The sequence below is a fragment of the Corapipo altera genome, unplaced genomic scaffold, assembly GCF_003945725.1.
Source record: "Corapipo altera isolate COAL_440 unplaced genomic scaffold, ASM394572v1 122, whole genome shotgun sequence".
Classification (NCBI taxonomy): Eukaryota; Metazoa; Chordata; class Aves; order Passeriformes; family Pipridae; genus Corapipo; species Corapipo altera.
The window spans coordinates 1,800,513-1,826,757 of record NW_020884961.1 but is presented as its reverse complement, the minus strand read 5'-3'; the positions used below and the strand labels follow the sequence as shown (position 1 = coordinate 1,826,757).

Below are 26,245 nucleotides of genomic sequence, written 5' to 3'. Positions count from 1 at the left end.
GGCAGGGCCATGGTGGGGTACAGGGACCTTGCAGCCTTCCTGTCCTTCACCCACGTGCTTTCAGGGCTGGTTTTTGTGTGTGGCCAGTCTGCTGTCACCCAGTGAGCTCATGCTCATGAGCCCTCAGCCCACTGTGAGTCATGGCCCAAACTGGGGCTGAGGTTGTAGAACTTATTTTTGGCTGAGAGCAGGATGCAGTTTGGTTTTGACGAGTACAACGTGCATGTGGCGGTTACCAGGCAGAGTTACTGACCCAGAGTCCCTCCCTGAGGAAGGAGAAGGTGCTCCAGGCCCAGGGGTGGGTGGTTGCACGTCAGGGGGAGGCTGTGAGGGGTCACAGGTGAAGGCAGGAGGGGACATGCCAGCCTGGTAGCTCTGCATGTGTTTCCCATGAGGGGTGAGCTGCTGGTGTGGGCAGCAGACCTTGTTGCAAGAGTGCTCCTTGTGATGGGTGTGAGGTTGAGGCTGAATCCGTGCAGTGCCAAAATGCAGAGGTGTTTCTGCTCGTTCCTGGTGCCAAGTTGTGGTTTCATTTTGTTAGTTCTATATTTAATGTGTGATTTTTTTCTATCGAACAGGGGGAGAGGAAGGCTCTGCAGAGCTCATGTACGAGCATTCCTCTGCAAAGCCCCTCTACCACCACGTCCCTGCAGGAGCACTCTGCTCTCCAGTATGGATCCAGGGACCACCACTCCATGCGCTGGCATTCCCACCCAGCTCAGGCAGCTCTGCTCTGTTTCCATAGAGGTTCATTCAGGATTGAAACCTGCTGGGAGAGCCACCCTGAGGGCTGTGGGGAAGGTGCAGTCCCTGTGCTCACCCAAACCACTGTCTCCTCCCCCGGGGTTGTCCCAGTCTCCCAGGGGTGCTGGCCTGGCTGCTCACGTCCTCTTTGTCCCTGCAGAGGTGGAGTCGGACATCCTGCGCCGGGTCCGGACGCTGCTGCGAGAGCTGGACGGGCACCACCCGGCCTGCCAGTGTGACCGAGGTGAGACACAGCCCTGGCACCGCCCCCGGGGTCAGTACCCGCCTTGCTGGGGCTTGCTTGGCCCCAGCACCCCCTGTTCCCCTCTCTCAGGCAGTGCCAGGGTGGGGGGACACGGTGGCTTCCCCCCCGGCGCTGCTCTGACCTCCCTAAGCTGCTCTGGAGGTGCCAAATCTTTGCTCCTGGTGACCCTGAGATCAGCTCAGCTGCTCAGAGCATGATGCTAAAACACCAAGGTTGTGGGTTTGATCCCCTCACGGGCCATTCACTCAAAAGTTGGACTCAGTGACCCTTGTGGGTCCTTTCCAACTCGGAATATCCTCTGATACTGTTGTTCTGTGACTGCCGTGCACCAGCCCCAGCCCTTTTCATCATCCTCTGCGTGGCTTTTACATCCTTCCCACCCTACACTCACCCAGGGGGTCCAGCATTAAGCTGGGACATAAATGCAGAGCTCCCAGGTCTGACAGTGACTCCTGGCACATCCCTGTCCAACTCACTCAGCACCTGTGAGCTGGAGTGTCCCTGCCTCTCTCCATGGGGATACTGTTTTGCCACGCACTGCTCAGCTCCTCACTGAAGAGTCACTTGATTTCTCTGTGTTACGGATTTGGAGAATGAGACTCTACCTGAGCCAGCCACTGGACTGTCACAGCCTTAGGAAACCTAATTAATTTTGAAAAATTGATTTTTCTTCAAGCATGCGGAATATTTTACAGTTAATTAAGTCGAATTTTGTCTGGAATGAGCCTTGACATTCTCAGGACTGAGATGCTTTGCAGTCCTTGCTCTGAGTGCTGTTGGCAGGCAGTGTTCAGGTGCTGTGTGCTGGGGACCAGCAGGAACCCAAATTCCTTGGGGCAGGCTGTGGAAACAGGCAGTGATGCACAGAGCAACAGAGGCAACAGGAAACAAACTTCATGTCCATTGCCCTGCCTTGCTGTTCTCCAGCCCCCACAGTCCTGGAGACCTTTTTCCAAAGGTTTGCCAGTACTAGAGATAAAACACTTCAATTCTGCATCCACAATCAGGGCAGCAGCCTGGCTTGTCCCTTGCAGAGGGACAATGATTGAAGCAGAGGGAAGACAAATCTGGTTTAGCTCTGATAGGGATGTCAGTGCAGCATCCCAGGGGGTGTTTTTTGCACCAACAGCCCCCATGTCTTCTGGTTCCTCTGTGGAACACCCTGATCCCTCACTGCTCTGCTTGGCCACCTGACCTTTCCTGGCTTTCACTTCTCAGGGATGCTGCGATGGACCCTGCATAAAAAAATCGACCAGAATCCCAGTAACAGCTCTGTCCTGGTCAGGATCCTGGTGAAGGAGCTGGAAAGGGTAAGTGCTACCTCAGAGATGTCCCCTGAGGCTTGGCTCCTCTGTGGCACGTGCCCTGCTGGGTGGGCAGAGGGATGGGGACTCAACTCCACCTCAAACAGGAATTTTTAGGGGCCTTGAGCCTGGCTGGGGACTGTGGCTTAGCACAGAGTGGAAAACCCTGTAGGACACCAGGGCAGAGCTGTAGCTTGTCCCCAGCTGATGTCTGCAGGGGCCAGGGTTTGTTCCAAAAGTGACGATGAGCCATGGGCAGAGCCAGGAACCTCCCCAGGCTCCTCAATGTCACAGCAGCCAAAGCCCTCACAGTCTGCAAATAGTGACAAACACCTCCAACCACCCCAAATCTCCCTCATCCCACCCTACCAACTGTGGTCACAGGTAGAGTGGAAAATACTCCTCCACATCAACCATTGTGATGAAAGACCTTGCCCAGCGTCCTGTCCCAGGAGCACAGGTGGAAACCTGTGACGGCTTTTTCGTTTCATTGATTTACTTTGTCATTTTCTAGTCTTGTATAAACCTTTAGCACCCTCAGCATCCTGGCATGACCTGGTTTGTGGTTTGCTGAGGTGTCATGTGTAGAAGAAGCACTTTTTCTCTCTTATGAGCCTGCCTCATTTTATCCAGTGCCCTCATTCCAGTGCAGGGAGGATCAGCCCCTGTTCCCCTCCTCCTCCTCCTTCTCCTCCTCTTCCTTCTCCTCCTCAATTTCTTCCTCCTCACCCCACTGATGAGCTCACACTCCTCATCCTGTGTGCACAAACCTCCCTGCACCGTTTTCTCTGCATTTTTACTAATTTCTCCTTCTGATCTGGGAGGATGGAGCAGCCCTGCCGAGGCTGCCACCTCCCTCCCTCAGCACGTGCCACACACACGGGCCATGCCAGCCCAGTACAGATCCCTGTGCACACATCCAGCAGTTATTCCCAATCCCAGATTTCTGCCTTGTAGCAGCTCTGAGGCTACTTGCAGGCTGTCTGTCTCATGCTATGGCAGTTCAGCTTCCTTCAGTGCCTTGGGAAGGGATTTTATCCAGCAGCTTTTGCAAATCCAGATAGACAGGAACACCCACATCACCCTTGGCTGTGGATACAGGGATTTCCCCCAGAGACTTGAGGGCTGCTTTCCTCTGCTAAAGCCATGTCAGTCCTCCTCATACCTACTATCACTCTGCAGCTCTTATCTTTCCTTGCCCAGAAGGGGTGTCAGTGCTCCTGGTTTGTAATTCCCTTCATCTCCCTGAAGCTCTTCCTGGAAATCTGTGTCACTCGTTTCGGTTTTATTATTTTTTCACTCCTCTGGCACTGCAGCAGCTCTGAGCTACCAATACCAACCAGAGATGATAATTTAGCAATTTCATGCTTGAGTTTCTCCAGGGCAAATATCAACTGAGCTCAGCAATTCAGCGTTATTCATTTCATTGATCATTTCTAAAACTTTGCTGCCATCAGTTCCATTTAACTCAGATCCATCAGCCCTGAAGAAAGGTGCTAGAAATATCTTTGGAGCGGAAATACCTTTCCCAAGTTTATCCCTGGGCATTCCTGTTGCTGGAGTTGTTGTTAGAGCCAGACCAGGCTGCAGGGAGGGGCTGGAGCTGTGTCAGCTGGAGCATCCATCTGGTTTCCCATGGGCCAGGATGGGGATGCAAGAACAGCTCTCCTCCCTGTTCACTCTGGTCCCACACCCACCAAATGTAAGACAGACTCTTCCCAGAGGTTTTGGTTTTCCATATGAGCTTCTGCAACAGAAAGGAGGAGGTCTGTTGGAAACCTTTGCTCTCACTCTCCCACCGTGGCTGAGTGGTCCATGCACCCTCCAGAGACATCCTGCCCACCCTAAAAGCCTGTGAGGGGATCCCAAACCCCACCTTGGGCCAGGGATCATATCCCCTAAGCCAGGATGAATACCTTGGGCATCTGAGCTGCTGAGAGACAGAACCCAGCACATCCTGGGGGCTCTGGGGGCTCATTCCCAGTGCTGGTGCCCAGCCCGGGATCCTGCGGGCACCGACTGTTCCTTCTGCTTCCACAGGCAGAGCGGGGTGACTTCAGGCATTACATCATCCCCTTGCTGCACACCCTGATGTACACCTTGATCAAGGTAACCTACCATGGGCCTTGCTGGGGCAAGAGCCAGGGAAATCAGAAGCCACAGGAGGGGCCACTTGAAGTCATGACCTGTTCCTGTGCTGGAATAGCCCTGCCCAGCAAAGCCCTGGGACTGCCATGGGTGGACTCAGTTGGGCATTTCCCTGGGTGCTGTTTGGTGGCTGAGACTCTGTCACCTGTGACATGCACAGGAGTGACAGGTCCTTCCAGCTGACCTGCTTTGCTGGAGGTGTTTAGGTGCCTGGTGGTGCAGGAAGCCACAATCTGGTAAAAAAAGTGCCCACAACCTTCAGTGGTTATTGCTGGAGGTTTTCCCAGCATTCTGCTGCATTTTGCATTTAAATCCACACAGAATTTGGTGTAGTTGTGGGATCTGTGGGGAAAGCAGCATTAGGGATCCCTGCCCGTGGCATCTCCTTATCTCTCTCCAGGCTCCCTGCATCTCTGAGGAGCTCTGTGGCAGAGTCTACGACTTCTGCAAGAAGCTGCTGACCCTGCCCAAGCCTTTCTGCACCATTGGGCTGGACTATGCCACCAGGCTGAAGGTGGAGAGGACAGCACCAGGTATGATGGTCCCTTGCTCTGTCCCTGCATGGCACCGGGCATGGCTGGGCCCTCGAGGCAACGGGACTGGGGTGTCATGAAGAAAATCAACTCCACCCCAGCCAAAACCAGCTCATGGGGGCTCTGGGGGATTTCCATGCCTGAGCTGGCCTTTGCCCAGTGCAGTGAGCCATGGCAGGGAGATGGCCAAATGCTTGGGGGTCTTGGGCATGCATTTGGGTGGGAGGGCTCCCCTCTCCTGACCTCAGGCTGCTGAGCCTTAGTTACTAGCAGAAAACTTTGGGGTCATTCTGCCATCAGTGCAGGCACACCAGAGTCCAGGCCAGCCCATCTACGGCCAGCTACATAAATAAAAAGATAGATAGATAGATAGATAGATAGATAGATAGATAGATAGATAGATAGATAGATGTAGATATAGATACACACCCTCTGCATTCTGAGGAGTGGCTGAAGTCACTTGGTGTGTTCAGCTGGAGAAGAGGAGACTGAGGGGAGACCTCACTGCAGTTCCACCTTCCTGGGCAGGGGCAGAGGAGGGGCAGGGACTGAACTCTGCTCTGGGGGGACCAGGGACAGCACCAGGGAATGGCTGGAGCTGTGTCAGGGCAGGCTCAGGTTGGATCTCAGCCAAAGGTTCTTCCCCCAGAGGCTGGTTGGGCACTGCCCAGGCTCCCCAGGGCAGTGGGCACAGCCCCAAGGCTGCCAGAGCTCCAGGAGGGTTTGGCTGATCCTCTGGGGCACAGGGGGTGACTCTTGGGGATGGACCTGTGCAGGGCCAGGAGCTGGACTCAATGATCTTTGTGGGTCCCTTCCAGCTCAGCAGATTCTATGATTCTATATGGGAAACAGCTTGTTTCTGCTCCCAGCCTGGGCATCTCAATGTGTTTTGTGGAGGTCTCCTTTTTGCAAAGTGAATTTTCTGTCTGAGTTGCGGCTGCCCAGCATGGGCTGTCCCTCCAGTGCCTGTGCATCAGGTTGTAGACACTAAAATGCCAGTAGTGTCTGCAGAGAACTGTCCCTTCTAAAAAGCAAGCTAAGGGGCAATTTTGTTTCCCTTTTTCTCCACATTGCTTTTTAAAGTTCTTCTTTTTACAGTTTTCTTTAATAGGAGTCTTTAAAAGTAATCCTTTAGAACAGTGCAGGGTGCAGACACCCTGTGAGGGGGAGGTAAAACATGAGAAACATGGTGGGAAATTAAAAAATGCCATTTTAGGTATTCTCAGCTCACCCTCATCACCCCAACCACCCTTCCCCAGCACTGCTTTGTCTGGAGCTCCAAGGTCCACCTTTATCTCACCTGATTTCTGGTAAAGGAATGATTCAGTGTGGAGAGATGGGGATCTCCAGTGGGGTTTCCCTCAGAGCACCACAAGGTTCCCAAGATGATTGTACCTGAGCAGTGCCAGGTGGGTGTATCTTCCCCTCCCCAGAGCTGGGTGAGGGTAAAATACATCTCTCCTGATTCAGAAGCCCCTTGTGCTCTTCATATCCCCCCAGACGTTGTCCCCCCGTGTGGCCCTGGGGAGGGAGGCCAGGAGCAGGGCTCTTCCTCCTGCTTCCTCCTGAGCTCATAATCCACTAAACAAAGGAAGGGAAACACAGGAAATCATCCCTGAATAGAAGGGGTTTTCTTTTTATGTAGCATGACCTATCTTTGCCTTTGAGTATTTTTAACTCTGGGCCTGATTCTTGGCTCCTTTACATCATCTCCGCAGCAATGGGACTTGGCAGGCCCACCACCAGCCTCTACGACTGGGAATAGCACTGAGCTGCTCCAAGAAGTTGTGTTATTTCTCGTGCTCTGACTCCCACGTGTTTTTCTCCTTGCACTTGCCAGGTACCTTGTACCAAAGAATGGTCATTTCTGAACAAAGCCTCAAAAGCGACCCGTACCCTTACCAGGAAAAGTGAGTAGTGCCTCCTTGAATGTGTTGATACTTTTACTTTGCAGTCTCTTAATGAAATCTGTCCTTTTCCAGAGGTCTAAATTAGTCTTGGATGGAACAGACAATCTGGACCTCAACCCCATGGCAGTACGTGGTCTTGGGGGACAAAATTTGGTGGCATCTAGTACCTTGTTAAAATGAGCTTTGCTTTGGGAGGAGCATATTCCTCTTGTGTGTCCCAATTTATTTCTGTGGTCCTGGGAGGCAGGGAGCTTCCCTTGGTGGGGAGACAGGCTGGAGAAGGGGAATATCAACAGCAACACTTTTTCTCTACACCGAATAAGGAAAATGTGAGCTGCTCAGTCTATAACTTCCTCAGAAGGGGCAGAGGAGGGGTAGTCACTGAGTTCTGCTCTGGGGGGACCAGGGACAGCACCAGGGAATGGCTGGAGCTGTGTCAGGGCAGGCTCAGGTTGGATCTCAGCCAAAGGTTCTTCCCCCAGAGGCTGCTTGGGCACTGCCCAGGCTCCCCAGGGCAGTGGGCACAGCCCCAAGGCTGCCAGAGCTCCAGGAGGGTTTGGCTGATCCTCTGGGGCACAGGGGGTGACTCTTGGGGATGGGCCTGTGCAGGGCCAGGAGTTGGACTCGATGATCCCTGTGTGTCCCTTCCAACTCAGCACATTCTGTGATTCTGTAATGTCAGTAACAGGGAATACTCTCCTCTCCTCTCTTCTCTTTTCTCCACCCTCCTGCCCCACACAGGATTTTCATCTTTGCTGACCCCGAGCTGCTCTCTGAAGCCATCTGCAATGCTCTGCTCACCGACACAGAGGCAGCTCAGGTGTCCCAGAGCCCCCGGGCGTGCATGTGCTACGTGATCACCCACGCCATGCAGGCGGCCCTGGGCGAGGGCTGCGACCTTGGCGCCCTGAAGGGCAGACTCCAGGTAACAGCAGCACCCCTGCAGCACCACCGATGGTTTTCCAATCATCCTGCTCTTGTTGGGACACCTTGAAGAAGAAAAAGGTGTTTTGTCAAGTGGAGAGATCACCCCCACCCAACCCCTCACCGCTGGTCTCCATCCCTGGCAGCCCCAGCGTTACTGGCAGAGCTGGTGTAAAACTAAAACAGTCTTCAAATATAAAACAGGTTTTATAAATAGCCAGAGGTTTTGAATCTTCAGTTTGAGTTGTCAGTTTTGCCCAGCAGAGCAGGGCTCTGCCACTGAAACACAGCTCCCCTGTGAGCCCCTGGGCATTGCAGAAACATCTCAGTGGAACAGTTTCAGTGAGTTTTCTCCTTGAAAGAGCTGTGGGGCCACAGGAACACAAATGCCTGGTTCAGAATGGCACCTTTGGAGGGGCTTTCAGCAATTTCCACTCCAAGGACGCCTTTGTGTGCCTGCTGTCCCAGTTTCCTCAGAGTCATTTGAAGTGCCAGCACTGCTGCTGACTCCCCAGGGGACACAATGTCCATCAGCTGCAAACCTGCTAGAAAAAAGCTTTAAGCAGACAACACAGCCACCCTTCCCTGGGGACAGGAGGACCTTTGTGTCCTCTGCTATGAAACAGTTTTTACAGGACTCATTTGCCCTCTTTCTGCCCCCTCCCATGGCTCTGCCCGTGGAGCATCCCCTCTTTTCACACCTCTGGGTGTTAACAGCTGCTTCCCACGGCAGGATATGCCCACGAGCGAGGTGGAGCACTGGTTCCAGCAGGTGGTGGTGGCAGTGGAGTGTGCAGGAAGCGAGGGGAGCACAGCCCGTGGCCAGCACACAGCCAGGCTGGAGGAGATCTACCAGGCCCTCCTCAGCTCCTCGCAAGCAGGTGAGCTCCAGCCAGTGGGACAGAGGAGCAGCTGGCAGGCCCTTGCCTCTCTGCTGTGTCTCTGCCATGCCCTCCCACAGGTGTCCCTCCCCACCTTCCCTCTGCCTCTGCTTTAGCAGCAGGACCAGGATCAGGTCCTTGCAGTGACCTGATGGCCAGGATGGAAAACTGGCAGTGGAAGGCAGATTTGTCACCTGAGGAAAGGGACTGTGGCAATCTCTGCTCCTGATTCAGCTGTCTCTGTTGTTTGCAAAGAGTGTCAGAGATGGCAGCTGGGGGAGATTGGACAGGCTCTGAGGAACACCTTGCTGGTGCAAGGAACATCCTGCCATGGCCTGGACAGGGGGGACACTCTGCACCCCTCCCTGAAACCTCCTTGTACTGATGTACAAAGTTTCCCAGAGAAGCTGTGGCTGCCCCATTCCTGGAAATGTTCAAGGCCAGGTTGGATGGGGCTTGGAGCAACCTGGGACAGTGGAAAGTGTTCCTGCCCATGGCAGAGGGTCAGAACTGGATGATCTTTAAGGTCCCTTCCAACCCAAACCACCTATGACGTGGTGGACTGTGGCACTGCCATCTCCTCCCATCCCTGGCAGTGCTCTTTGCCAGCCTGGTGCCACTGGGGCTACACAGATTATAAAAAAGGTCTCCAGTCATTACAGCTCCTCACACAAATCTGGGATAGGCCAGAGGGTAATGAGGTTCATGGTTCCTCTCCTGGTTACTCCCTGTATCCCAATCCCCTCCCCAAAAATAGCTGGATACGGTTCCAGTACAAGGTATGAGGAAGAGCAGCCAGTGGTGCAGGGACAGGAGTGGGACCATCTCCACCTTTTGAAGGCAGTGAGATATTAAAGTGTGTGACTGCTTTTCCCAGAGCCATAGTGGGTTAAAAAGAGATGGTGATGGTGGGACCAGAGGTCTCCCCTGTGAAGAATGTTTGATTTATTCTGCAGCCCCTCTGCTCTCAGGTCCTTCACTTGCCCGTGTTTCAGCCTCCCCATTTTCAATCCTCCCTTCCACTCAGGGTGTAGGCATCTTCTTACAGCTGATTTGTGAGAGCAGAAGCCCTGTGATTACAGCCTCACATCTGGCCAGAAGCAACCAGGGTGGGAGAGCCCCTGGAACTCAGCAGAGGGTCTCTCAGCCAGTGTCTGGTGCTCAGCTCCCCATGAACCTGGGTGGGGAAAATGCTCCTGTGTGTTACAAGCAACCTCGTTTCCCCCAGGCAATGCCCCTCTGGGAGGGCTGCAGGACACACCTCTGCCCCACCCCACCATCAGCTTTCACCTCTGGACAGAAGACAACCAGCTCTGTGAGTGTTGGGGGGGGCTGTGGGGAACTGGGGTGGTGCCTGAGGGAGGGGATCCTGTGCAAAAGTTGTCATTTAGCCCTGACTCCTGAGCAGTGAGTCTTGTAACCATCACCCAAGAGCCAAGCTCGTGGAGTTTTGTGCTGAATGCAGCAGCCTTCCTTCTTGTGGGCTTCTGGTCACAGATCAGGGGATTAGGGGTGCAATGGGCTGAAGGAGTGAGGAGAGGAACAGGCTGCATCAGGATGTGTCCAGAGTACCTGATTTTGTTGTGGCTGCCCCATCCCTGGAAGTGTTCAAGGCCGTGTTGGATGGAGCTCTGAGCAACCTGGTCTAGTGGAAGGTGTCCCTGCCTATGGCAGGGCATTGGAATGAGATGATCTTCAAGGTCCCTTCCAACCCAAACAATTCTGTGAGCCTGTAATTCTATGATTTGGGTGATACTGAGCTCTCTTCACGGTGCAATGTGAAATGGGACTGAAAGACAGACTCCCCTTGGGCCCACTGGTGGAGATATTTGCTTTATAGTTTGCCTGAAAAGAGGGAAGCCAGGACAAGGCTCAGCCTGGAGTTGGTTGGATTTCCCTCCTCAAGCCCCTCTCTGCCCACAGGGAAGGAATTGGTGCTGTTCATCCGCCCGCTGTCACAGAGCTGTGAGCCCGACTGCCTCAGCCAGGACCTGGACACCTTCGAGATCCAGGACATCGTCTCAGACTGTGAATGCTGTGAGCAGACTCGCTTCTCTGTCCTCTCCACCGACAGTGGGATTGAACGAGACCTGCCCGTGGCTGTGGAGGAGCCCTTGGCCCTGTGTGGAGCCGAAACGGAGCAATCCCGGCTGCACAGGAGGGGTGGCATTAAAAAAAAGCCGTCACCGCTGGAGAGCGTGGCCTTCCTGCAGGCTGGCTGCTGCAGTCCCGGGGTGAAGCCCCCAGTGAAGTTGCAGAAGAGATCAGGAGTCCCCCAGGATGCTGCAGCCCCGGTCCAGAAGCTGCACACTGCCCGCATCGTGCTGCTGGGGGACGACCGGATCCTGGGGCGCCTGGCCCAGGCCTACCACTCTCTGAGGTAACTGGAGGCTGCAGCCTCCTGGGCTCTGGGGACTTGGGGAAGGGCAGGACAGAGTGAGGGCTGTGCTCCTCAGCCTTTGGAAGCAGCCAGGATGACTGGGGATGGGGTTGGGCTCCAGCATTACCCGGAACAGGGTGGGACTCTGGTGTTTGGCACTCCACAGACTTCACTGGCTGCACGGCATCATTTGGCTCTGTTGGCCCAAACGATGCACAAAGCGAGTTCTTCCCTCTGTCCACAGAGTGGGTTAATAAAGAATAATCGAGGCAAGATGTTTTCCTATGGAAAAGGGAAAAATTCTAAAGAAAAGCTGTTTTCCAACTGGCTCTTCCAAGCTGGTTCACCTGGGCCAGGAGAGCAGCATGGGGTGGGTCTAGGCTGTGGTGCAGGCAGCGGCCTGGGAGTCAGAGCTGGGTGCAGAGGGATGACCAGTCCAAGAAAAAAATTCTGTCTCTGGTTCCCCATCAAAAAATTCTGTCTCTGGTTCCCCATGCTCAGTTTGGGAACCCAGGGGCATTACTGCCGTCCTGTCGCACAGGGCAAAGGGAGGCACAAGAGGAGGGCACATGCTCCTGTTGCAGAGCAGCTGCAATCTCCTGGCACTGCCCAGCCTTGGCCACGAACCATGTTATTCTCTCTTCCCCTTGGGACACGACTGTTTCTTTTTCCATTTCAAGGAAACGGGAAACACGGCGGGTTTTCCTGACTCCCAGGCTGAACCTGCAGTTCTACTACATCCCGGTGGTGGCAGGGCAGCCAGACACCTCGGCTGTTGTGGTGAGTCTGAGCACGGCAGCTCCGGGTGCTGCTGCCAACTGCCAGCAAGTGATGACGGTGTTTTTGGAGGGAGAGCAGGGGGGATTCAGGAATTCCCATCCGTTCATGCCCTGTTCCTAGAACAAGGAGGGTGGGAGCCAAGTCAGGGTGTTTGGGCTCTGTTTGCAGCCTGGTTTTGGGAACCCTTCAGGTTGCTCCAGCCTCCCTGATGGGTGGCGACTCATTCAGTCTTGCTTCTATGACCCACCTATAGGAGGACTGATGAGGTTTAGCAAAGGACTTGTGCCTTTCCCACCTCCTAAATGCTTAGGGGAAGCAGTTGCTGCTCACTGAGGGCTTTGCTTCCTTGGTCACGGCCCCAGTTCTAGATCTGTAAGTCACTACCTTGCAGTTTATCTTGGACATGTCTTTTCCCCTCTGACAGCCTCAAGATAGTGACAAATAAACACTTGCACTTCTCATAATATGTTAAGCTGGCCCAGAGCTGGCTGTGAACCCTGACAAATGTGCTCTTATAAAAATGATTATTTCTTCTTTTCATTCTTCACTTAATTTTTGCCCTATAGCATCCCCTAAGTGAGTTTACCATCTTCTCTGGACCAAGCAGGGAGGGGCACAGCTCCCTCTGGCTTCTCTCTGGCTCCTGGTATATCCTCTGAGCTGTGTTTCTCCCACAGGACCACCCTTCCAGTGGCCACGAGGAGCTATGTGAGGTGGCAGGGTACCTGGGCAGAGCCGACCCGTGGTACGAGAGCAACATCAGCACCCTGTGCCACGTGATTCCCAAGCTGGCCACCATGGTACGAGGAGAACCTTCCCACCTCCCCAGCCTGGCCCATTTCCCAAAGACACCTGAGGATGAGTTTGTGCCCCTGCAGGGCTCCTCTGTGCCCCAGACAGAGCTTTTCTCCTGCAAACCCTCCCCTGGGCCCGGCAGCTGGAAGGTGTCTGTGGCTGACACTGCCCCAGCCCACAAGGCCCGTTTGCTGTGGTGGGGTTTTTTGGCCAAGGGACAGGAAATGGTAGATTTCAAGAAAGAAAAGGTAGATGAGGCGTTTGCTGAAATACCCCTGGCTCTCATTTCCCGGCAGTTTGAGCCATCACTGACAGCCTACAAAAAAAGGCTCTGGCGGGTGAGCACAGCTTTGGCTTCTCCCGTTTGCTTTGACCAGTAAGGGCAGAGCCACAGCTCATCACTCACTGTTTGTCTGGGAAGGTGTGAGGGTTTGTGGCAGGGTTTCTGAGAAGTGACTGTGGAGTGACCCATGATGTGATTTGCCCCCCTGCCCAGCCTCCCTCGCCGAGCAAACACCTCGTGACCGATCTGTTCATCACAGACGTCATTGCTTACTACGTCCGCATGGGCCTCCAGCCCGTCTGCTTCCAGGTCTATGCTGTGAAGGTGGGTGTCACATCTCCTGAGCCTTCACGTGGCCCTGCAAGGGCTTGTGGAGCTGTGCAGAGTCAGCAGGGCCTGGGGACTTCCAGCAGATCTGAGCCTGGATCCCTGTGCCCCCCAGCCTGTCCCCTCCTTGCCAGGCTCCCAGATTCAGTGACTCCGTGTAGCACAGCTCAGCTGGAGTCAGTGATCCTGGAAAGGCTATTTCAGGATCACACAGGTCAGAAAAGTGAGCCTTGAAGGGACACAGATTACCTGCTCTGCTGGATTCAGGGTTGCTCAGGAGCCCTGGTACCTCCTGCTCCTTGTTCTTTAAGCAAACAGGACTTTTCTGAGCAGCTTTGCCAAAACCTTTCTGTACCTCACAGGGGTTTTGCAGGGTTTCCTGAAACACCATTTTATTTATTTCCTCTCAGCTTTTCTCTGAAAAGGTATCAAAGTGAGACCTGGCACCTGATATGCCAAAACTGAGAGCCAAGACAAACTGTCTTTGGGCACGTAACATCAATCCCCTGCTCTGCTCCTCTGGCAGTTCCCCCCTTCAAAGCTTAGGCTGGCACTGATGCACAGATCTCCTTTTAATCTACTTGTAACCACTGTGGCAACAACACAGGAGCAGCCTTTGGATGAGCAAATTGGCACATGCAAAGAGCTGGAAGAACTTCGATGATTCCTGGTGTAGCATCACCAGGACTTGAACTAATAACATGTATCCTGTAAAGACTTGGAGCATCTGGTCCTCAGCTTGTGTGGCTGGGGATTTTGATTTTTTTGGTGAATTTTTACTCCACTCATTTCTCCTCCAAGACAAAAACCAACAGCAACTGAGAGAGTGGGTGATTCAAGCAGGGGAAGAGGAACTGATTCCAGATGTGGTTTTCAGATAGACGCACCTAAACTAATCTCTTGCCATGCAGGCTGTGATATTGCTTCATCTGGAAACACTTGACCCTGTTTTGCCTTTTTGGTTAAGAGCCCACTGTTCCCCTTTGGCTGATGAAAGCTTCCTAGCAATGTGACTCAAGTCCCACAGGAGCTGGATGTAGGGCTAGGAGAGGTTCTCCAGGACCTTCTCCTCACATTTTGCTCAGTACAAGACCACGAAAAGAAAATATTTCATAAGGCTGGAGTCACCTGATGATTTAAGTGAATCAGATAGAAATTAGGTACCTTGAAGCTCAGCCAGCATCTCAGCCAGGCCTGGGAAGCTGCTCCCTGTGAGCAGGGGGTGGATGGCTGGGAGCTGACTCCTCGTGAGTGCACAGTGACATCCAGTGGCAGGGGACACTGCTCGTGGCTCTGCTGACCAGGGCCGAGGTCTGCCATGCTCCTGGGCTTCAGGAAGCAGAGCCAAAGCAGTTCTCCCCGTCCCATAGATGCCCTGGCTGCCATGGTTAGGCCACAGGTGACGGAGGAGACGTTCTTAAGAGATTTTTCTCTCTTTCAGATTTTCTTCAATGACCCAGCACAGGAGCCGGCTGAGGACGTGTTCCTCACAGAGCTGTGCACCCAGGGGCAGGACAGCATCTCCCACAGAGGTGTGTGTGTCCCACCAAGCTGAGCCCTGCAGCAGGGGCTGCCACCCTGGGCAAGGATCCTGCCATGCCCAGACCCCACTCACCCTGTCCCTCAGCCTGCAGCAGCCAAAGCCATGTTATGGGACAAGCAGGAGGCTTCCCTAAACACCTCCATCTCCCTCTCAGACACATGAAACCAGGCTAAATGGGAGACCTTGTGGTCACTTGGCTCCTGATCTCAAACAGCTTTTGTAGACTGTGCCTTTGGTTGGCTCCAGGACCCTCTGGAGTTGGATCAGTGCCCTTATTTTGTTGGGAAAATAAGCTGGGTTTTACAGCCATCCCCATTGCCAGGTGTTTTCCCTATTAGAAATCCAGCTTCCTCGAGGTGCCAGTTATAGAATAAGAGTGCTTGAAGGCTGGGCCATTACAGAAGGCACATCCAGCCCCTCCATCAGTGTACTGTGGTGTCCAATCCAATGGATGTTTGCCACTGAGGTGGGGCACAGACCCTTGAGTGAGTCCATCTCACTGGAGATGCTGAGTGCACGAAGCCTCAGGTCCTGTAGGCAAGGAGAGAAGGGCTGATGTGCCAGACCACTCTGTGATGGAGGGGGTGGCTCATCCCATGGGAGGACTCCCCTCTGCTCACCACAGATGGGTGGCACGAGTGAAACCTCAATCCTACTTGGTTCCCTCCTTGCAGAGTTAAGCATGACCAAGAAGAAAACAACCCTGGATGGCCCTGGCATAGATCTCACAGTAACATACAGAAAGGTAAGCAGGGTTCTCGGCAGCCCAAAATGTCTCTGCTCACAGGGATACCCAGCCTGGCACAGATCTCCTAAAAGGAGGACTCTGGCCCTCCTTCTTTCCTCTGGAATTGCACTCCAGGAGAGGACAGAGAGGTTGTGGTGAGCTTTAAAAGCCTGGTAGCTAACCCTGTGTTTGTGAAAACCTGCCCCAGACCTCTCCATGTCCAACCTCTCTGCCAGGAGGAACTAACAGAGCTTTGCCTGCAGGTCGTGGTGAGTGACCGGGAGAAGGAGCTGGACATGTCCCTGCGCTCCACAGGTCTGGTGATGAAAGCCATCCCTTCCCAGGAGACTGAAGGTGGGTTCTTCCTGCTTGGAACCACATGAGGAGGGTTTGCTGAGTTTTCAAGTGCTCAGTGGAGTAAATCTGAGCATAATCCTTAGTACCAGTTGTGCTTGGGCTGTGGGGTTGAATCAGTGACGGGCATATATTGGTGTCACCACAGTCTGATGGTGTCTTTTCTCATGAATGATGTGTCTGAGGCTCAGACATGATCTAAGCTTGGCAGCATCTTCCTTTTGCTCCAGCCTTCCTCTTTCACCTTGCCCTGTGAGCTTCCCAGCCTGAGCATGATCCTACATGAATCCCTAGCCCCTGGAGCTTGCCAGAGTCCTCCTTTTCTGCTGCCCTATGTATCCCACAGGCAGTGCACCCAAATGTGGGGTATGGCACCATCCCTACTGCAAGCTGAGCTGAGATCCTGCCATGGCCTGAGATTAATATGCTGGTTCTGTTGCAGATCTGGTGTGTCTGAACGTGACCATCACTGAAATCATCAGGACCAGCAACTTGTCAGGACGGTCGTTCTCAGTGAGTACCTGTGGGATCCTCACAGCCCTGGAGGGGTTGGTCACTGCCTGGAAATCCCTTGCAACAGCAGTGAAAGGGGAAACACTCTGTGGGGAGGAGAAGGCTTTGGGACCACCCTGCTTAGAGGGCGTTTTGTAGTTACGTTCCATGGAAAAGTCCAGAGTTTTGAACCAAAGCCCCTGCTGGTCAATGCAACGTGGAATCCTGTCACAGGAGACCCTAAATGACTGAGCTGTGTCCACAGGACAAAGCAGAGAAATAAAGCTTAGCCCCGGTCCTCGTGGCTCCACTTGGGTGCAGGAGAGGGTCTGTAGTTTTGCTACCAACTCCATTTACTCCACACCTTCAGCTGCAGACCCTGCATGTTATTCCCCACAGAAATCCCAAAAAATAATTTAACAAAGCACAGACATGAAGCAGGAAATTCAGTTAATCTATTTATCAGTTCAGGAAGGTGGAGATGTAAGAGAAGGGACTGAAATCTTGGGTTTCTGTCCTTTTTGTTTTGCATGAGAGTTCAGGTAGACCCCAGAGGCAACACTGCCTCAAGGGAACCTGTCCCTGCAGTTTGGGTGGCATTAAGTGTTGGTGTGCCTTGGTCATTCAGGTCCCAGAGTCGCCAGTCTCTCAGTTGGTGTTTTTAAGTAACCAGCACAGTTTTGCTTATTTTCACCTGGCTTTTGGGAACACCAAGGTGCTGCAGCCCACACTGCCCACAAAGATACCCCACAGCCGTGGAGAACAGGCCATGCCCCACATGAGACATCCCAAACCTTGTAGCCTGTGCAAGCATTGCCAGTTCAGAAAGCCTGCCCTTACAAAACTTGACCAGGTTGTGATTACAGGAAAAGGCTTTGCCTTGTGTCACATCTGAGGTTAAAAAATAAAAACCAGAGGAATGTCCTCATCTGTCCCTTTCATACCCAGCATGCACACACCACCCACCACCCTGCAGCCAAGGGAGGGGAGGGACACACTCACTGGGCTCCTCCTCCTCTCTCCATCCAGGCTGTGGCAAACAGGTTGAAAACACGAAATATCACAATCAGGAGCACAGAGCAGAGACCCTTCACTGTGTGTCTGGACAAGGACAGCAGAAGAACCTACAGGAACGTGATCAGGTGAGAGTGCCACGTGTGCCAGGCTCTGCCCATCTCCCTGGAAGGGCTGTTTCCCAGGGAGTCCTAGTCCTCATCCTCATGCAGGACAAAAGAATGGAGGGAATGTAGGGCAGAGGGGTGCTTTGTGGTTTTGGGTGATGGTGTGAGAAACAAAATGGTTTTTCATTGTACATAAGGTGCTGTCATTAAGACAGTAGAAGAATAGGTACTTCCAGGGGCAAACAGATCCTGGATCTCCTGAATTATCTCCTGAGGCTGATGCTCTCTCCACTGACTGTACCTCTCACCAGGGAGTCTCAAGGGGTAGAGAATCCAGCCCTGTGAAAGTAGCAGGGATTAATGTGCCTGTAGAATGTGCCTGTATGATATGTTGGAAACAAGCAGGTAGTTCAAGATCTGTGGCCCTCATGTAACACACATAAACTGAATTCCTGAGAATCAGGCTGGGCCAGGCTATGGACACTGGTGGTGTGGTCAAACTGACACACATCATCTCATCTTTCCATCCAAAAACAGTTGCAAAAAAGCACAAAAGCAGCTGCACATTTCAGTGTGACCATCCTCCCTCAGCAGTCAGTGCAGAGACCTGGTGTTTGGTCTGAGATGAGGCTCTGGCCCTCAAGGGCAGATCTGTACATGCAGCAAATGTGTTCTTGTGCTCTTGCAGCCTGGAAGTGTCTCCTTGCCTAGAGCCCAGCTACTGCTTGCAGAAGACAAGGACCATGAAATTCAGCCTTCACGAAACAGAAGACGTGGGGCTTGTGAAATACATGCCCAAGTCTCTGCTCTTGCCTATCAACACGTTTGCAGGCTTCACACAGTGAAGGAAACGGGAGAATGCTGGTGTGGGAGATGTGACATTGTGTCATCACAGAGGACACAGAAAAAGAAAACACACTAAAAGGCACCAATGGCGATTTTACAATGGTAATGGTGTGAAAAGCTGCGAGAGCAGGGGTGGATAGGGCTCAGGGTGACAGCCATGCCCTGCTGGGTGACAGTGTGACCACGGCTAACAGGGCCCTGCCAAGGGGCAGAGTCTTGCTGCAGAACTGAGTTTTAACCTTTTGCACAAGTCAAGGGAAACCTCTGAGCTGCTTCATTTCAGGAAGACTGGGTAGAAAACCTGGCTGTGGTGTTGGTGCTCGCTGTGCTGTGCATCCCAGGGCAGTTGCTGGCAGTAATATTTATTGTGGTGATGTCTCCCAGCCCAGCATGGGATCAGGGCCTGACTGCCAGGTTCTGCACAGCAAACTCTTCATTCTGGCACAGGGTGATGTATTTGGGCAAACTAGCAATTACTTCCTTGCCTGATTTAGGAAAGCCTGGCCACAATGTGTGTTCAATGAGGCTTCTCTGGAAGTCAGTGGAAAATCTGCTGTTGTTTCAAAGGGCTACATGAGATAACAATGAATGGGGGACATGGGAAATCTGGTGCAATATTTGACAGTGAGGAACAGGGCAAGAACTGCTTGTGCTGCCCAGGAAGTGCTGTGGGATACGCTTGGCTCTGCTCGAAGCAGAGACCTTCACTGAGCAGATATGGAGGCTGCACCTTGGAGTCCACCTGGGATTTCTCTGTGGTTTCACTATACACCCTCTCTGCATCTTGTCTGGAACCTCATGAGTGCTGGGTGAATTCCTCCAGTTGTACATCCTGGGAACAACCTCCTACAGTCCCAGCAGGACTGGACGTCTCCCATGAGGTCAGCCAGCAATGTCTCAGTGTCCCAGCCCGCCTTGCAGTCCTGGTTTGGTCTGTGCCTGCTGCGTTGTGCAGAGGAGTGCTCCTGGGATTGATAGATGGGCAGGATGCCTGAAAGACTTCTTTGTTCCTTTCTCCTGCTGCTCCCATGGTGTAGAAACCCTCCCCTGGTTTGCTGCTGGGCCAGGCTGAGCAGTGACAGCACAGCTCCTGCTTCCACCAGGATTTGTGGAGTGAGTCAGAGTGACCAGGAGTCAGAGTGACCTGGTGTTCAGGATGATCCTGGAGGAGGACCTTGTCTTCATTCCAGTTTTTGGCTGAGCGAAATAATGGATGAAATACCGTGTGTGTTTATTGACTTTCTGAATGTGATCTGTGGTTTCTGGAGTCCAGGGACTCCCCCCTAAATTCACACTGGAGGAATTTCAGGGCATTCCTTCTATGACGCTATCATTTCTTTGTTCTCTTGGCTCCCAAAAACTCGTTACCTGGGCTGCCTTCACTCAGGGGTGCTTGCTTGGATCACCAGCCCAAAGAAAGTGTCCTTTAGCTTTGTAGGTGTACATAACAGCTCTCCCCAGTCATCTCTGGCTGACACTGCTGGGAAATCCCTGGAGCCAGCTCCGTGCTCCAGGGTGATGCCAACCAGCTGCAGTGACATTGGCAAATCCTTATTTAGCCCCAACAGATGGGACAAATCCACCCCTCTGGCCTGTCTGTGCCAGGTCTGCCCAGCCTCGGGGAGCTGCACCTCTGGAAAGTCACTTCTGTTTAACCACCCACACCTGGAACAAGGAGCCCACCTCCAGATATCCCAGTCTGGGGGACTGGAAAGGAGTTTCCTTTCAGCAGAACTGCTCTCAGGTTGTGGGTTGTCTTGGCTGGTTAGGCCCCATGGAAATCTTACCTCTATTTCTTACCACATGCATCAGAGTTTAGGGGTTCAACGCTCCCTGGTCCCTCTCTGTGCCAGCAAGCACAGGGCAGCTGTGTTCCCTCTCCTGTTGCCTGGCACAGCAGGCATTGCCCCTTCCTGTTCCCAAGCTAAAGGTTGATTTGCTCTCACTTTGAGTGTGTCATGCCACCCAAAACAACTGCTGAAACACACTCCTGGGGGCTCAGCAGCTCCAGAGCTGTCAGCAGGTGACAGGTTATTTAGCAGTGTAAAAAGCCACCAGGTCCCAAGAAATATTTAATCCTGAACCTGCACCAACAGTTGGAAGATCATGCTGGGCAACAGCAGCATGACCATTTCCAAAGGAAGCTACCTTGGAATGCTGGCAGATGTAGCCCTTTGCTCCTGGTAGAGCCAAACACAGTCCTCAAGCCTTAATGTCCCTCACAGAAGTGACAAGGCAGCAAGGTCTCAGCCACAGCATCTGGTCCTTCAGTACTGTTTTTCACCTCATAAAACAAAAATTGTTGATGCTTACCTGTGCCAGACTTAGGCAGGAAACATTCTGGTCTTGAAGGAAGATGAAGGTAGACAGGAGGCTCACAAACAAGTCAGGAACAGCCTGCTTGCACCAGCTGTTCTGTGTGAGCTGGGATAATATGGGATTTAAGGAGTGACCAGTGGCTCTGCACACATTTGCCTCTTTGGGGCTTCACTGGGGGTTTTGTGCACCCCAGCACACAAGGGAAATGCTTAAAAAGCCATGAGACTGTGAGCTGGGTTGGAGTGTGGTCTGTGGCATCCAGAGTTTACTCTGTACAGTTGTAAATGATGTAGATGGAGAATAAATTATTTGTATATATATGAATGATCTGTATCAGAAGGTGCAATCCTTTTAATGCCAGTTAAAAGAAATTAGGTGAAAAAAACCAGCAGAAACTATCCATTTGGTTGTGGTTTTATGTTTCCCTGTGCCTGGGGTGGGTGGGGAATGAGCTGGCAGGACCAGAAAGTCACCAGTGTCCTTTGGCCCTCTTGGCTGGTGTCTCCTCCCCACCTTGGAGCTCCAGATTGTGTTACACAGAGAGAGACTTCATGGCCAAAGAGGTCATTTGTGAAGGGATGGGCAAAAATGGCTGAATTGCAGAAATTTGGAAGCAGTGCTCTGTGGCTCTATAACCCCCATGTTGGCTGCCCCTTGACCCCCCTCTGTGCTGAGACACTCTGTCCCCACAGCCTGTTCCCCTCACAGTCTGTCACTTCAAAGCAACCCATTCCCTTAGTTGGGCTCGTCACCTCAGGGTGGGAAAGGGGTGAACCACTGGAAAGGGTTGAACCATTGGCTTTCTGCAAGGATCCCCTAAATCTCACTGACCCTACTGACAACAGGAACTGCTCATCAGTTGAGCAGAAACAGCTCACAAACTTGTGCTAATGAATTAGCACAGTTGTGAGAAGAATTTCATAGGTTGTTTCGTTTACTCCTGGAAACTGCAGGCAGTAAATGCAGATCCCAGAGCAGCCATAGCACAGAAACAGTGTTCAGGTGTACCCTGTACCCAAAAGTTGCTGGCTTTGGAGCAGCTTCATCTTCTGCACCAGGTCAAAAGCCTGGAGGAACATGGCAGGTGGATCTCAAGGGATGAGGGTGGACACGGTTGCCTGGAGACTGGGAGAGGTCAGAAACCTGAGTGCAGGGTGCATTCATAAACAGCAGAGCCTGGAGCAGGGCTTGCAGACACAAACCCTGCTGGCACAGCTGTGTGAGGGGTTTTACCTGGCAGGATTCCTCACCTCATTGGAGCCTCCCAGCCCTTCAAAGTCCCTGCTGAATACCTTTATTTATATTGTTATCATAGAATGGTTTGGATTGGAAAGATCATCTTGTTCCAACTCCTCCTGCCATGGACAGGAACACCTTCCACTAGCCCAGGTTGCTCCAAGCCCCATCCAACCTGGCCTTGGACACTGCCAGGGATGGGGCAGCCACAGCTTCTCTGGGCAACCTGTGCCAGGGCCTCCCCTCCCTCACAGCCAAAAATTTCTTCCTAATATCTAATCTAACCCTATTCTCTGTCAGTTTGAAGCCATTCCTCTTCATCCTGTCTTTCCAGGCTCTTATAAATAATCTCTCTCCATCTTTCTTGTCGGCTCCTTCAGGTCCTGGAAGGCCACAATTAGGTCACCCCAAACCCTTCTCTATTCTCCAGGCTGAACAATCCCAATTCTCTCAGACTTTCCTCATAGCAGAGCTGCTCCATCCCTCTGATCATCTTGGTGGCCTTTCCATCTGCTGCTGATGCCAAACTGGCTTGGCCAGAGTCCATGTGTGTCCCTGTGTGGTGTTTTGCTCTGTCACCCCACAGGCCCAGCTGTGTCATGCCAAGCCTGGCTCCCAGGATGAGTCATTGCCAACTCCTTTTGCACAAACCCAGCCCAGCCCAGGCAGCAAACAGCACCTTGGCACTTGCAGGGAGTTCAGCTGATCCCCAGCCAGCTGCTTGTGTTCTGGACAACCTCCTTCTCCCATGACCTCTCCTGAAACAGTGCCTTGGACAACCTGAAAACACCCAAAGCCGTAAATTATTAAACACTTTGTGAAAAATTTAATATCAATCACCATTTTTCCAGGGGGCTCTATGAAAATTAGAGAGGCAGAATGAAGCCAGTGGTAAAAAATCTTGGTATAGATCAGTTTTACATACAATGAAAATTCATCTCCCAGCAGCTCCACGTGAAAAGCTACGGACTGGTGGAGGAGGAGGACACCGTTAAACATTAATCCATCATTAATGGGGGATCAATGAGTCTGTAACACAACCTCCCCAGCAGCACCACTGCAAGATGCCAAGAATAAATCAACTCTAACAGCAGTGTTCCCAGCCCCATCCATATTTCATATCCCGTCAGGGTGAGTTCAGTAGCTCCCTGCTCAGGCAGCTCTTCCCTCCCCTTTCCTGAACTCACTGAGCCTTCCATGACCACCCAAAACTCAGGTGATCCTGGGCCTTTGAAGCTCCCTTGGGAACACTCTAGAGAAGCTAAAAGCCAGGAGTGATGCAAAAAGGGTTTGGTGCTTGCTGCGGGATTAGGATGTAAATTTGTTTTCTATTTTGGTCCGCGTTCTTTGGTTCTCTTATCATTCTTCCTTAGACAAAGATTCTCCCACTTTCAGGCTGTAATGTCTTTGTTATTCTCCTCTGTATCTTATGATTACTCCAACATGTCTTTGAAGGACCATAAATTTAAGATCCCAGATGCTCAATCCTCAACTCCCTCAAGCTTTGTTTATTGAAGCTCATCAGAGCCAGTCCAGAAAACTCAAAGCTTTGGTGGTTTAAAGATCACAGAATCACAGAATCAAGGAGGTTGGAAAAGGCCTCTGAGATCATCCAGTCCAACCCATGACCCAACCCCACCTTGTCACCCAGACCATGGCACTGATGCCACACCCAGGCTCTGCTCAAACACCTCCAGGGACGGGGACTGCACCCCCTCCCTGGGCAGCCCATTCCAAGGGCTGATCCCTCTCTCTGGGAAGAACTTTTTCCCAATGTCCAACCTAAACCTACCCTGGTGCAGCTCAAGGCTGTGCCCTCTTGTCCTACTGCTGGTTCCTGGCAGCAGAGCCCGACCCCCCCCGGCTCCCCCCTCCTGTCAGGGAGTTGTAGAGAGTGAGAAGGTCTCCCCTGAGCCTCCTCCTCTCCAGGCTGAGCCCCCCCAGCTCCCTCAGCTGCTCCTCACAGCACTTGTGCTCCAGACCCTTCCCCATCTTCGTGTCCCTTCTCTGGACCTGCTCCAGCCTCTCCATGTCCTCAAATTGAGGAGACTCTGTAAGAAAAAGAACGCAGTTGACCGCTACCGTTGCTTGAAATTTTAGGAAAGTTCCATCATTCCCAACAGGACCAGTGAAACGCAGTAGCCCTTTCCAAAATCCTGCCCCGCTCTGGTATCCCACATCCCATGGGAAGGACCCGCTCACGGCCGTTCCCCCCCGGGCCAGCAGACAGTGCAGGGCAGGAGCCCGCAGGGACGGGCAGACTGGCCACCACTGAGCCCACCAGCGAGCCCACCAGCACCAGCTGCCGCTTGCCCAGCCCCGGGACAAGCACCTACGGAGCGCTAAGCACCAGCACTGTGGCAAATGAGAGAGCTGTGTCAAAGGAAACGCTGAGAACAACTGCTGGTGGCGTGTTGGCAGCGAGCAGGATGCCAGCACCGAGCGGTTCAGCCTTCCAGGGGTTGTTTGGCACGAGAGATGAGCTTAAGGAAAACAGTGGAGGGGTTGGTGAAGGTGGTACAAAGGCAAGTGGCTACTCGGATGGACAACTGCTCTGGAAGACATTAATTGGGAGACACGAGAAGCAGAAAAGCTGGCTTCCTACAGACCTCCCTTCCCTGGACTCAAAGAGGAAACGAACAGTGTGGGTCCTGCTGCAGCTGATCTGGGTGGGGAAAGCCTTTCTGTTGCTGCAAGTAATGAGCCTTCTTTGATTAAAACAACTCTTCCCACTGTTGCAGTTGAGTACCTGTCTGAAAACCTCTCAGACACTCAAGATGTCAACTTTGAGACAGCACAAAGCATCTTGCAGGACAGAGAGCATCAGATTTTTCTCGTAGTCCTGGGTGTTGTCATGCTTTGGGAGCTGTTGGGCACTTCACTGGAAAGGACAGTGGACGAGGATGTCTATGAATACCTGGACTTTGTGGATGCCACTGACAGGTATGACAGGCTGTGGATGTGGAGTTCCCTGGGCGTGGCTGCTGGTGCCTGCGGCGTTGCCGTCCTGGTGGATCAGCTGAATTGCTTCCTCAGCAGTTCCATCTCCCGCCTCACCATCCACTTCTACAGCTACGCCGTCCTGGTGACGCTCTCACTGCTCGTCAGCACCTTTTTTCCCATCCACCTTCCCAGGAAAACCGACTGCTGTTTTCCCAAAGCCCTGGCGCTGCTGTGGAGCGACGGCCGGGCGCTACTGTGCGCTGGCACCGTGTTCCTCGCCGGCGCCGCCAGCTCTGCCGGGCACAACTTCCTCTCCTGGCAGATGCAGGACCAAGGCAGCAGCGAGCTCCTCATGGGGCTCTCCGTGTCCGTCGGGCTGTTGGCTGAGCTGCTGCTCTGGCCCTTCAAGGGGAGGCTGCTGAGGGCTCTGTGGAGCGGCGGCGTGGCCGCGGTCGGTGTGGGCCTGCTGGCAGCACAGCTGCTGTGCTGCTCCCTGCTCCGCGCTCCCTGGGCCGTGCTCCCCGTCCAGGCACTGTCGGCCTGCAGAGCGCTGTGCTGGGCCCTGGAGGTGACAGTGGGTGACACTGCCACGCCAGGCACCGAGAGGTCCCTGCAGGCCCTGCTGTAGGGTCTGTGCTGCAGAGCAGGAGCGAGGGTGGGCAGCTTTGAGGGGGGGTTTGTGGTGGAGCACTTTGGCCTGGCTGTTCAGGGCCTGCTGTGCGGGCCTGGCGCTGTGGATCTTCGTGTTCTTCATCGTCCGGTCTAAGCTGCCACGGCAGAAAAAAATTAACTATTCTCGTCTCCTGGCTGCTGATTCCAGTGATACCAGTGACTCTGATGAGGAGAGCAAGAAGGACTGGCTGGTAAAACCTATGAAGGATGAAAGTTTTAACAGGAATTGGATACAGTAGCATGGGATCAACTAAGCTGTACTTGAATCCGTGGGGCTGTAACATGGTATGATGGTGATGCCCAGAAATTACTAATAATTCTGAAGTGCTGAATATATAATCTGCAGAAGAGATTTTTATTTTGAAAAAATTTATAAACCTTATTTTCTTAATATATAGTGCTTTGTAGCAATTTTTCCTTTTTAACGTAATGATTTTGCTTCCAAATCCCTAATAAGGTATTTCAGGTATACATTTGCTGGAATGAATGTAGCTAAGTTTCTAGTCCAAAAGCAAACCTAAATTGAATTGTTGCTCCCGGAGCTGTCAGTGAAAGCTGTGACCTGTTCTGTGACACAGTCAAATGGAAAATATTGTCATGCTGCCAGTACATGAAACTCTCTCAAGGTGCTCTGTCTGTGAACTCTTTGTACTTTATAAGGGATGTGAATAAAAAATGATTCATCTGCTCTGCTTTGATTTGTAAAATAAGGTTTTGC

General features: G+C 52.7%; 2 protein-coding genes across 2 annotated transcripts; both read left to right on the top strand.

Annotated features, from left to right (window-relative positions):
• The first annotated feature begins 906 nt into the window (after positions 1 to 906).
• PIK3R6 (phosphoinositide-3-kinase regulatory subunit 6) lies at positions 907 to 18,542 on the top strand. The gene is made up of 18 exons (XM_027664131.1): positions 907 to 988; positions 2,228 to 2,319; positions 4,354 to 4,422; positions 4,862 to 4,994; positions 6,835 to 6,904; positions 7,646 to 7,829; positions 8,562 to 8,709; positions 9,938 to 10,024; positions 10,633 to 11,089; positions 11,770 to 11,869; positions 12,547 to 12,669; positions 13,161 to 13,271; positions 14,716 to 14,806; positions 15,492 to 15,562; positions 15,808 to 15,898; positions 16,341 to 16,411; positions 17,420 to 17,532; positions 18,200 to 18,542. The coding sequence occupies exons 2-18, from the start codon at positions 2,230 to 2,232 to the stop codon at positions 18,354 to 18,356; spliced, it is 2,166 nt and encodes a 721-aa protein (XP_027519932.1). The 5' UTR covers positions 907 to 988; positions 2,228 to 2,229; the 3' UTR covers positions 18,357 to 18,542.
• Positions 18,543 to 24,095: 5,553 nt separating this feature from the next.
• Positions 24,096 to 26,245, top strand: MFSD6L (major facilitator superfamily domain containing 6 like). The gene is given in 3 exon segments (XM_027664106.1): positions 24,096 to 24,325; positions 24,427 to 25,560; positions 25,562 to 26,245. Coding segments are annotated over 3 exon segments (1,569 nt in total). The 3' UTR covers positions 25,767 to 26,245.

Bases quoted from the DNA above. Each gene is read 5' to 3' on its own strand.
- PIK3R6 (XM_027664131.1), top strand. From the start codon at position 2,230: ATGCTGCGATGGACCCTGCATAAAAAAATCGACCAGAATCCCAGTAAC. The intron at 11,870-12,546 runs GTGAGTCTGAGC...TTTCTCCCACAG, and splicing joins CAGACACCTCGGCTGTTGTG to GACCACCCTTCCAGTGGCCA. The intron at 15,899-16,340 runs GTGGGTTCTTCC...GTTCTGTTGCAG, and splicing joins CCCTTCCCAGGAGACTGAAG to ATCTGGTGTGTCTGAACGTG.